Source organism: Borostomias antarcticus (assembly GCF_949987555.1).
Source record: "Borostomias antarcticus genome assembly, chromosome: 10".
NCBI classification, from domain to species: domain Eukaryota; kingdom Metazoa; phylum Chordata; class Actinopteri; order Stomiiformes; family Stomiidae; genus Borostomias; species Borostomias antarcticus.
Window position 1 is genome coordinate 6,637,233 of NC_140243.1, and position 11,777 is coordinate 6,649,009.

General features: G+C 46.7%; 1 protein-coding gene across 2 annotated transcripts in view; it reads left to right on the forward strand.

Annotated features, from left to right (window-relative positions):
- The window catches only part of sbno2b (strawberry notch homolog 2b), a 64,770-nt gene extending 54,983 nt beyond the window's left edge, over nucleotides 1-9,787 (forward strand). For both annotated transcript variants that reach the window (XM_084444832.1, XM_084444833.1), the window contains 6 exons: nucleotides 330-424; nucleotides 1,371-1,463; nucleotides 2,466-2,597; nucleotides 3,490-3,566; nucleotides 3,729-3,919; nucleotides 4,160-9,787. In XM_084444832.1, the coding sequence (XP_084300958.1) occupies nucleotides 330-424; nucleotides 1,371-1,463; nucleotides 2,466-2,597; nucleotides 3,490-3,566; nucleotides 3,729-3,919; nucleotides 4,160-5,271 (1,700 nt within the window). In that variant the 3' untranslated portion in view covers nucleotides 5,272-9,787. The remainder of the gene's footprint in view (nucleotides 1-329; nucleotides 425-1,370; nucleotides 1,464-2,465; nucleotides 2,598-3,489; nucleotides 3,567-3,728; nucleotides 3,920-4,159) is intronic.
- The last annotated feature ends 1,990 nt before the right edge of the window (nucleotides 9,788-11,777 follow it).

The following is an 11,777-nucleotide window of genomic DNA, read 5'->3' on the forward strand; positions in this document are numbered from 1 at the left end:
AATGGTTAAAAAATAAATAAATAAATAAAAATAAAAAAAAGATTGAAAAAACACAAAAAACATGACAGATGAAAAGCCATCGCCTAACTTATTTCACAATCCAGATGATCCTGTGTGTACAAACACACCCTGCAGCATTCAACTATTTTGTATGTATTTAAAATGTCAGTCTACATCATGTCCAGAAATATCAGACTGTCGATAGATTTAAAATGTAGGTCCTTTGGCCCTTGTGTGCATGCGTGTGTGTGCGTGTGCACGTGCGTGCGTGCGCGAGCGTGAGAGGCTGTGATGTGTACTCTGACGGTGTACTGGTGTCTGTCTGTCAGATCTGGCACCGGGTAACGATGAGATTTATGAGGAGAAGCAGGAGACATTCCTCACGGCAGGAAACCCCCAGGACGGACAGGTCGTTCTCTACAAGGTACGGCATGCATTCCATCATTCCACACCTCCATTCCTCCATCCAGCACTCCATCCTTCCACACCTCCATTCCTCCATCCAGCACTCCATCCTTCCACACCTCCATTCCTCCATCCAGCACTCCATCCTTCCACACCTCCATTCCTCCATCCAGCACTCTATCCTTCCACACCTCCATTCCTCCATCCAGCACTCCATCCTTCCATACCTCCATTCCTCCATCCAGCACTCCATCCTTCCACACCTCCATTCCTCCATCCAGCTCTCCATCCTTCCATACCTCCATTCCTCCATCCAGCACTCCATCCTTCCATTACATCCAGCCAGTCATTTTAGTTTCATGTGTTAGGATCACAGTGATAACAGAGCAGCTTACCTTCAGGCATTTGAGGTGATATAACCTACCATGAACTTGGGCTGTGTGTGCGTGCGTGCGTGCGTACGCGCATGTGTGCGTGCGTGTGCATGCCTTAGGTCCGGGTAAGCTGAGAGAGATGTGAGTGTTGTGAGATGTTAGTCCTCCCATGGGTAGACTGTGATCATTCAGTTTAGCCCAGAGGGGTGGAGAATGTAGAAGCTGCTGGAACATGATAATTGCCTGTATCTCTGGCTGCCAGAGCTGCTGTGGCTGCAGGCTAAACCTACATTTGATATACCTGAGCGCCTACACAGCCAGGACCGGTTTAGCAAGTGTGTAGCCTTGTGGCTAAAACCCCTTCATCTGGCCTGTGAGCCCCTCATACAAAGAACACTGTGTGTGTGTGTGTGTGTGTGTGTGTGTGTGTGTGTGTGTGTGTGTGTGTGCGCGTGTGTGCATGTGTGTGCGTATATATGGAGTGTGTGTATAGAGTGTGGGGTGTGTCTGGGCCTCCATAGCTGATTGACTCCTCCTCCTCCTCCTCCTGTTCTCTGGTAAAGCAGCTGATCTGACCTTTGCCCTCTACAGATCAGCGTGGACCGAGGGATGCCCTGGGAGGAGGCCTCAGAGAAGGCCCAGAAACTCAGCAGTCCTGAAGAGGGCTTCTACCTTTCCCACAAGGTGAGTCTGTCACAGAGTCTGGAGCTCAGTACCAGTTCTCCCAGAACGTCTGTGATACCATCTCTACGGTATTACACCCCAGGGTTGGTTCTCAATCGCAGGGTTGCGTGTTCTCAACCCCATAGCTTCCTGGGCCAGCTGCCAAGTCAAAATAACAAGTTTGAGCTCTTCGGTTAACATAAAATATGCAGAGAAATCTACATATATGTACATGAATACATATTGTACATATGCAGGCACAGAACCCCATATAACCCATTATTCACAATAGTCATCAAGAATAGATATACATGTGTACATCAAAGGATGTAAAATACAGGTTACACAGATGACAATATGGTAGTCTACACTCAATTGCAGAGAAACCTACTGCTCCTGCAGGGATGGCATAGTTATAGGATAAAGTCTGAGGAGAGAGAGAAAGAGAGAACCAAGTTATAAAAGGCATGAGAGAGACCGTTCTTCATTGAGCCCAAGTGTGAATGACAGGTCAGCGGGGTCAAGTTCAAGATTCAGGATCTGTTTATTAACCATGTAGGTACTAGGCATTTGCCTGGGGTTAAGGCATACGCTGCTGCAGACGACAGGACAGGGTGCAGGACAGGACAGGGTGCAGGACAGGACAGGGTACAGGACAGGACAGGGTGCAGGACAGGACAGGGTACAGGACAGGACAGTGTGCAGGACAGGACAGGGTGCAGGACAGGACAGGGTGCAGGACAGGACAGGACAGGGTGCAGGACAGGACAGGGTGCAGGACAGGACAGGGTACAGGACAGGACAGTGCAAAGTTGCCTACTGTCTCTTTAACGACTGTCCGTTCTTCACTGATGACGTAACCATTCATTAACCTAGTTACATTTATTTCTCACCCTTTTCCTCCCTGTGTTTTTTGATGTTGAGACAGCAGATGGTCAGGATGGTCTCCTCAGCTACATTCCTGTCTAGTAAACTCATCCTATCTGACCTGCCTGATCGGTGCTGTCGTCTCTCACCCCTCAGCTGCGGGGCAACCACCCGTGCGTGCTGTTGGCGGAGCAGGGCCGGGGGCGCAACTTCATCCTCTACAAGCCCAACATCGGCAAGCAGTCCCACCCTGAGAGCCTGGACAACCTACAGCTGCGCTACCGCAAGGTGAGGCCTTCACCCCCACACCCGGACGAGGCCTTCACCCCCACACCCGGACGCCACAGCCAGCAACCCGCTTCTAGTCATGGTCACACCGTGGGGATTTTTTTTTTTTTTTAACTGGCTCCACCTTTTTTTGGGGGGGGGGGTTGATGTCAAAGGGAAAGGGCCGGCTCTGCCTTTTCTTTAAAGGGTGAGGAAGGTCAGGTGTGGTTCTGGACCAGGCCTTAGGCAGTGGTTTACCCAGCTATGGTGGTTCTTTAGAATATACCTGGCTACAGTGGTTCCACTGATAGACGGAGAGGCAAGGCTTGTCTTTGTTCTTGTCTTTGTTGGTGTGAAATCTGTTCTGTGGACTTATGCTGCCCCCTACTGGCCCAGTTAAAGCACTGAATAAGGAAGTATAGGACTAGAATGTGTATTAAGCAACAGCCATTTAGCTGACGCTTTTATCCAAAGCGACTTACAATAATTGCATTTACGTAGGAAAAGCCAATATACTACTACTTGCCAGAACTCACAAGTGCATCTCCTTTCTAAAACAAGTGCCTAAGAGCATAATCTAGTGCTGAAGGCAAAGTGTAAGAATAGCAAAGTATTGAGCAATAACTATGGGATATGGGCGTATTGAGCAACGGCTGGTACGAAAGCATTTAGGATTGAGGTTTATAAGGTGCTGTATAGAGCATTGTGATGTAAGATCAGCAGGATCATAAAGGATTGTGTTGTACGCATGCTTTGCCTGTTTGGCGACCCCTGTGAGTTCTTGCCTATACTGTTCGATACTATACTCTTCTGCAACAAGTCACATGTTATTAAGGGCAGCCTTGTGGTGTGTGTGTTTGTGTGTGTGTGTGTGTGTGTGTGTGTGTGTGTGTGTGTGTGTGTGTGTTTCCAGGTGACCCCGGAGGAAGCCCAGGACAGCTGGGAGAAGCAGTTCACCTTCTCCTTCAGGAAGTGTAGCCATGCCAACTGGTGAGAAACAGAGGACCACAGGATGTTGACACTTTCTCGACGCCCTTCATGAGAAATGATAGACTTGGCTCTGATTGACCCGGTTGTCTCTTTCTCTCCCTCATGTGTGTGTGTGTCTGTGTGTGTGTGTGTGTGTGTGTGTGTGTGTGTGTGTGTGTGTAGGAATGGGAAGTGTAAGAAGATTGAGGAGGGTCAGGAGTGTCTCCAGGGCATGCGCCTGCGTCAGTACCACATGCTGTGCGGTGCCCTGCTGCGCGTGTGGAAGCGTGTCGCCGACGTGGTCTCTGACATCACCAGCTCCAGCATCCTGCAGATTGTACGCCTCAAAACCAAAGAGCACAACAAGCAAGTCGGTAAGTCCACCGGCCTCACGCCAACCGGTGAAGTGCAAACTGACAGTCTTTTGTTTGTTTTTTGTCAGACTTTGAGACGGTCTGTGTTGAGCTCACAATGCTAACTCTTGAATCGGGTCGACGCATACAGCGTTGCTGGTGAAGATGCAGGAGAACGTCAACTATCTATGAACGCGTTAGAGGGACTCTGTGCACAGTTAGGGCTCACCCTCTCGCTGTGTCCCTCTCTCCTGCCACCAGGTATAAAGATCCCGGAGAACTGCGTGGGGCGCGTGCGCGAGGAGCTCCTGCAGATGGACGAGGAGGTGAAGAGGAGGCGCAGGGAGAAGGAGCAGCTGGCCCAGGAGCAGCGGCAGGCGGAGGAGCGCCAGCAGAAGCTGGCCCAGCAGCTGGCGCACCAGCTGTTCAGCAGCTCGCAAGTGCAGAGCCAGACCTTGCAGAACCTCGCCCAGAATCAGGCCCTGAAAAACCGGACCCCTAACCCCCTACAGAACCGGACCCAGAACCAGAACTCGATCCTGCAGCACTTCACCCAGACCCAGCAGCTTGGCTTGCCGCCTCCGCAGAGGTCCCAGTCCGGCCGTACCTCCCAGGGAGCTCTCCTGAGCCTCCCCAGCATGGCCAGCCTCACCTCCCACTTCTCGCAGTTCCCCCACCCCTTCTCCTCTCCGTCCCACCTGAAGCCCCCCAAGAACCCTTCCCTGCCCCCGCCCCTCCAGGCCAAGCCCACGCCCCAGCCCCGGCTCCCCAAGAGTCCCCTGGACGACATCCTGGACCTGACGGTGGGTAGCCCGTCCCCCTCCCCAGACAGCACGGTGGCGGGGCTGGGCCTGGACAGCCTGACCTCGGCCAGCTTCGGAGACGACTTCGGCATGGAGTCTTTTATCTCCCCGCAGGTCCAGCGTCCCGCGCACATGCACCAGCCTCCCCCGCTGCCCCCGCTGGTGAAGAGGCCCGAGGTCAGCAGCCAGCAGCAGGACTACTTAGACCAACAAGAGTTCTTCTACAGCCTCTGTATGCCCCCCTCGCCTTACTCTCTACCCTCCCAGACGGCTAACCCTTCGTCGTCGTCGTCGTCCTCCTCCTCCTCTTCCTCCTCCTCCTCGGTCAACAACACCACCATGTCGCACGTCTCGGCCGGACTCCTCTCCTCCTCCTCCATCCATTCCTCCTCTCTCTTCTCCCCCTCCCCCAGCCTCCCGAACCCAGAACCTCAGTCCCTCCCGTTGTCCAACGGCCACTGCAGCTCGGACGTGTTGAACGCTCGAGAGGTTCTGGGGAACATGCTGCGCACCGACTCTGACCGCCAGTCAGTCATCCAGTATCTACCGAACGACTGGGACGCTGCTTAGCCCCCCAGACTCTTGTTGGTTTTAGCTGTCGACCTGTTAGCTGCTGTCTGTGAATGCACCCCTCTCCCCTCAGGGCCTATAGTCACATCACTGCCTCTCCGGTGCCCCCTCACTCTCCATCACCCCCCCTCCCCCCCCCCCCCCCAAAGACCAGGGGCACGTTCCTTTGTGCAAATGTTCTGTCGTGTTCTGAGAAGGCGAGTTTTAGGCCCAGGTGGAACACGTCGGGTCCTTAGTAGAAAGAGAAGAGGGGGAGGGGGGAGCTAGAGTTAAACAAATACTTTCTACACCAAGTGTTCCCTCAATAAAGAAATCCAGTTAGCGACACAGTTCGTTTTTAATAGCCCGTCTGATGAACTGAATGTGGGCATTTTTCTCACGGCTCCAGCAAGCAAGCAGTGGGCATAAAACACAAAATTCAGGACACTCAATCACCAACTGCAACTGTTGTGGGCAGGTGCCGTTTTTAGGCATGCAACTCTGCATTTGTAGGCAGTCACGCTAGCTATGAATGGAACGGAATGCTGCTAGCTAGCTAACATTAGCTAGGTAGCCAACGAGAGGCTATTGCCATGGTAACTTATAGCCCTTTTCCCCTACTGCACCGTACTGAACCGTCCCAGGCTATGAACCCATGAACACGAGTTCTGGATACGCTTCCACTGCTAACAAAACAGTACTGAACTTAGTTCTCTGAACTAAACATAAACAATAAAGCAGGCTAAAAGCTATTGTAATGTAAAGTTTATTAAAGCTGCGATCAGTGGTTTTATTTTACCAATAAATTCTGCTAGATGGTAGTAAGAGACTTGTTTACAAACGAATGGCTAAAATGAATGGCCAGAGCCATATAAGGTACGGGGAGCAGAGCAAAGGCACAGGCCGGCTATTGACAACACAGGCAGACATGCTGGAATAACAACAGACAGCTGATCTCCAGGAGGGATAAGTAAATGAAATAGTACGCTATTGGGACGCTATGGCTCAGTGAAACAATCTGATATCAGGTGGTTTTATTTAGTTTTGACAATGTTAATACAATCAATGATAGCAGCTTTAAGTTTTCCGATTTTTTCAGGAGAGAAAGTAACCATGTAGATTCCCAATATACTGTACGGTCAGTTTATCAAAATAACCATTGTTTGTAAATATGCTACATCGTTTTTGGCCTGGTTTGTTTTCTTCTGTCCAGTAGCTCTTCCTGCTTCACGTGCTGTGTTGTCAGACCACAGTCAAACAGTTATGCACACTCTGATGTATTTGCGTTGCACTTTGTAAGTGTAGGCCAGTTCATTAATTCATTCATTTTTTCCAGTGTTTATCTATGAGGCACATATGTATGTATATGCGCCGCTGTCCACAGTACTGCGCTCTTTCATAAACATAGCAACCGTCGCTTTGAGCTTTCGTCTTCACAATTCGGGATAATACAGTGAGAAAGTGACCAGGAACCACCAATGTTCCTGATGGTTCTTGGTTCGGATGGTTCCTGTACTATTCGCACAGTGGAAAGGGGCTATAAACTAACGTTACCGGGTGCTGGCTAGCTTGTTCTAGCTAGCTAAGTTAGCTAACGCCGTGGGCTTCAATGTGTTTTGTTGCTTGTATGAATACAAACAGTTCTGTGTCTATGCTCACTGAAGGAAACACTCGTGTAGAATTTGTCACCACTGCTCCCCTAATGGTTGTGTCGGATATGATTAGTAACGTTGCTGGATTCTGACTGCCTCATCTGTCACACACACTACCCCCCCCCCCCACAGTCTTCTTCTGCCTTGTCCTATACGTAGCCACTGCCTCAACTGGATCTGGGCTATCTATCTGAGCAAGGCTAGGGTTTACTCTGCGCCACTCAATAGAAGAAACATTCAACTGGAAATATCAATACATGAAAAAGATCAGTTTCTAAGAAAATGAAGCGCCTGTTTTTTGGGGGGTGTCCACAACTGTCCCTTCGTCCACGTCTCCCTACCCTCTCGTACGGACACTCGTCTCTGTCTAGCATGATTATGAAAGGGAGGGTGAGAACCAGACAGTCTGCCATTGCAAACAGTGCCTTTGGAAACTTACTTAAAATGCAGTCTCTGAAACCCATGTAGGCCTATGTATAGATTTGTATTCGAAATGTTTGGTATCTTAATTTATTCGCATATTTGTATTTATCTTCCCTTTCTGCCCCTCTGTAGCTGTTAGTTGTCCAGCTGGTAGTGGTGGGTGCCCTGCCCCAGAGTCCCAGTACGCCACTGATATCTGTGTGTTGAGTCTGTGGAACCCTGCTATAGCTGATGCTGACCCCTATAGGCAGCAGAGCAATGTCGCCCCCTGCTGGTCCTACAGGCAGCAGAGCAGTGTCGCCCCCTACCTGTGACCCTGCAGTCCTAGCCAGGATAACAGAACCCCTGGCTCAGACCTCACTTGAGGCTGCAGGACTGGTAGTTATCAGGCTGTAAGGCTTTGAAATGGTGTCAAATTCATACTCACTTCTAAGTGTAGTACACCATCTTGTGATGTGACTCCTGGTTTGCTTTTGATTTGAAGTTCTCAGGAAAGTCAATAGAGTGTTTTTTTCTCTGTTTTTGTATCTTTTTGACCAATATTGATATTAGTAATATGTTTGTTAAAGCCCGTATATAATCGTATATTAGACAACCTGTGAGATTTGGCTGTCTTTATGAAATGTATGCACTGTAATTGGTTCATGGAAAAGCCTGGGTAAAGTTCAACCAATCAAAAGCAATAAAACATCTTTGAAAGTCTAAGTACTGTTTACGCTCTCATCAGGCTGAGGTTAGAGATTACCTGTGCATGGTAAACATTAAATTCCTCTTATTTCTGTCCTAATTGTAGTCTAGTAAAAAAAAAACAAAAAAAAAAACAGATGAAATACTTTGTATAAAACATTGTGATGGGATGAAAGCAATGTGTACCTGGATATTTTTTTGTTATCGTTGTTATAATTAATATTATTGTTATTTATATTTAAGGGATATTTAGTTTTTAGTTTGTTATCCTGATTATACTTTTAGTAGACACAAAAGTTTGGTCAGGGACGTTTCTAGTTTTCAAGATTTTACTATAAACAAAAAATACAACAAAAGTCTATTATAACCTGCCACCAAATAATATTGCACTGTTCTGTACTGCTGTACAGGGTTGATGGTTTAGGCTCTACTCTTCTTCACCCAGCTCTGCTTGACTCAAGTAGGACTTTCAGACTTCAGACAGCTACGGCCGGGGCTTTAGTAAGCAGAGTGATACCAAAGTATTCCACCCCCCACCCCCTCCCCCCCTCTGAAGTTACTGGCCTATCTGACCTAATGACGAATCTCAGGAAGAAACCATAAGGAGATGTATTGGAGGGGGCAAGAGTTTTTCCCTGAGGACAGTGGTGAAACTAACCAAGACACGTTCGAGTGCTATTTTATCTCCTCTTCATTCTGTGCTGCGACTTCTTGCTGTATATTTTATATTTTATGTTTGAGACTTAATGTGATGGGTTTGTGTCTGGTCAGTGTTCTTGTCGTGAAAATGTCAGTGATTTTTAAGTGTTGTTTATGCCTTCTTAGGGCAAAGATCAAAGGCTGGTTCTTTTAAGGAACTCTATGGTTTTTCTCTCTTGTGGTTGTCAGGTGTTTAATCCATATGAATGCAGACAATAACGTGGATCAGATTTGCGTCTGGATGTTGCCTAGCCACTCATACTGAACCTCATGCTCTACTGTGAATACAGTATGAGTAGACAGGCAAACCTGGATATATACTTGTTTGTGCAAGTCTTAACCCCGTTCCTCACAAACTCAGATCTTTGCCAAGGACCCCAGTATTTACACTCAGTTGTGACTTCGTCCCTCCTTTCCTGTACTTGTGAGATGGCAGATTATGGCTGTCTCTTAGAACTCTCTCTCTCTCTCTCCCCCTCTCTCTCAGCGTGTCCAGAATAGGTTTCCTCATCAGGCACATTCCAATTAATCTGAACCTGTCACACAGACTGGTCCCCTTCTCTCCTGGAAATGCTGCTTACACAGGAGAAATAGTCAGACTATGCAAAATAAACATCTAGGGAGATTTAGAACACATACAAAAAAATGAATTTGAGAAACCTATTGGCTCGGTCAAATAGATTAGATCTTTATTTTCTTTACTTTGTTCTAGTTTTGCACTAAGAATGGCATAATCAAGTTACTGTTGTTAGTTTTGATTGAGCGTTGCAAGCTTGTTGTGTTCCTGACCTTTGGATGGATTACATTTTTGTATACTGTAACCATCTTCCTTGTTCCTTCACCTTCTGCATATATAAAAGTTATCACATTCAAAATAATTTATTGCTAACAAAAACGAAACAAAAAACATGCTACTGATTGTATGTATTTTTAAACAAAAGGCTATTTTTTCTGTAAAAAACTGTGTTGAGCACTTTTATTCTGGGTTGTGCTTTTGTTTTTCTATATATTTATAATTTAGATCGAAATGTATATATTGTAAAAAAAAAATAAAAAAAAATGTGCCTTTCGACTAATTCTTTAAAAAGGTTTTCTACTCATAACAAAAGGAAGGAATATATCATAATGCAATCTTAACTTTGTAAACAAACAAACAAATAAAAACTTGAAGATTGCTGAAATTGTGTTTTTGTGAATTATTGCATTTTCCCTGTGCTACACTGGAGCCACTACCATACCGGGTCTAGTCCCACCAACAGGCTGGTAACCTGAGAAGAAAGGAGCGGTCTGGGAACACGCCACTGTTACGGTTGTTTAGCACAGAGAAAGAAGGTTACCAGATACAGGTGCCATGCAAGACAGGGTGGGTTAGAGGAAGAGGGGTTCTCAATTAAAACCTGTATGCAGTCACAATGTAGAACAGCCAAGGACCTCGTGTATTAATATCAATGGCTGTAATTGTCCCTGAGGGTGTAGATTATGTACGCCTACCAGATTTAGCCTAGATCTTTACTCCAACTCCAAGACAACTCTTTATGCCCTTCACAGTCACATACTGGGGACTATGTTACTTGTAATTCACCTGATACCATGCAGAAGAAGGAGAGGCTTTCTAAGATTGTGTGATAAAGATGTATTTACTTAGCCTAGAGATTACAGCGGCATATTGCCATTACAGGAATAATGGGCAGGCTCTTCCTGCGTGGTGACGTTGTGAAACTCACCTGTAGCGCCTACGCCTCACCGTCCGCCGAACCTGCGCCAAGCCGACACGCCTCTCAGGTACATGTTTTAGTTGAGGTAGTTGAGCTTGAACGCTACCAAGCACTGTCAGAGAAGGTTCGGTTACAACTTTTTATTTTATTTTAAATTGGACATCAAAGTTGCTTCGAGTTGCTGAGACGCTTACAGGTAAGTTAGTTAGACTACAAAAGAACATTCTCACTTTGAACACTATTTTAGCAACAAGTTCGCTATAGATTTTTCGCAAGTTGAAGTCACATGCTCTGGTGCCCATGATGAGGATCGATTATAGACGTTAGGCTGGATTGGTTCATATGGTTCAGTTAATTGTTGTTTTTATTTGGACCGGGAAGCTGTTAGCAAACGTCAACATGACATTTCATTACTCTTGAGACGTCCCCCCTCACAAGTTGTATTTGATGTTGTTAGTGTCATGTTTGGTTGTTTTGGAGTTACATAAACGGGATCTAACTGTAATCAATAAGGCCTATATGTACATGATGCTTATAAAGTGGGTACACTGGGCATTGAGGTGCTTGATTAGGTTGACAAGTGTCTATCATGACAACTGTCATTAAAGGGATAATGTTTGTGTTTTGGGGTGACAAGCTGACAAAGAAAGAGTTTATGTCTGTTTGTAAGTGGGAGACAGGATGCTTACATCAAGGAGACAGCTAACTGAGAGCCCACTCACTCCCCCAGCCTCACTCTACAGGTTCTGCCACAGGCAGGTTTCTGCCTGCCTGCCTGACACACTGTTTCACAACAGTTTCGACTCTGCATTCCGAAACGGCTGCGTCTTCACTGCTCGCTCTGCTGTTCACCTGTGGAGAGCTCGCTTGATAAACAATCCATAATGTTTTAGTTTCAAGTCAGGGCTGCTGTAGGCCTATAGTACATGATCTGTTCCATCCATTCCAAGGTTGGAGGCACCTGTGAGTGTTGGCGGCAGTGGTTGTTGGACGTTCGTTTCAAAGTGTATACAACCGTCCATGAATCAAACATACTGTTTTTATGGGTCATCATCATTATTATTAGGCGTGTTGAGAGCCTGGATGTTGTTCTGTGCAAGCCCTGGTAAGGGAGTAAGTGAAGATGATGGGAGAATAGTAGAGCCTATATTGATCCTTTGGGGCAAATGTGCACAGTCGCAGCATCAACAGACAAGTAACATAATCAGATACACATTTACAGTAGATACAAAATGTCACATACACATTTACAGTACAAAATATACAGAAATCCAAATATACAAGTGTTCAAAAGATGGTAATACTGTGGTTGTGGAATAGCTGAATGCACTCTGTAAACAATGTGCAATAA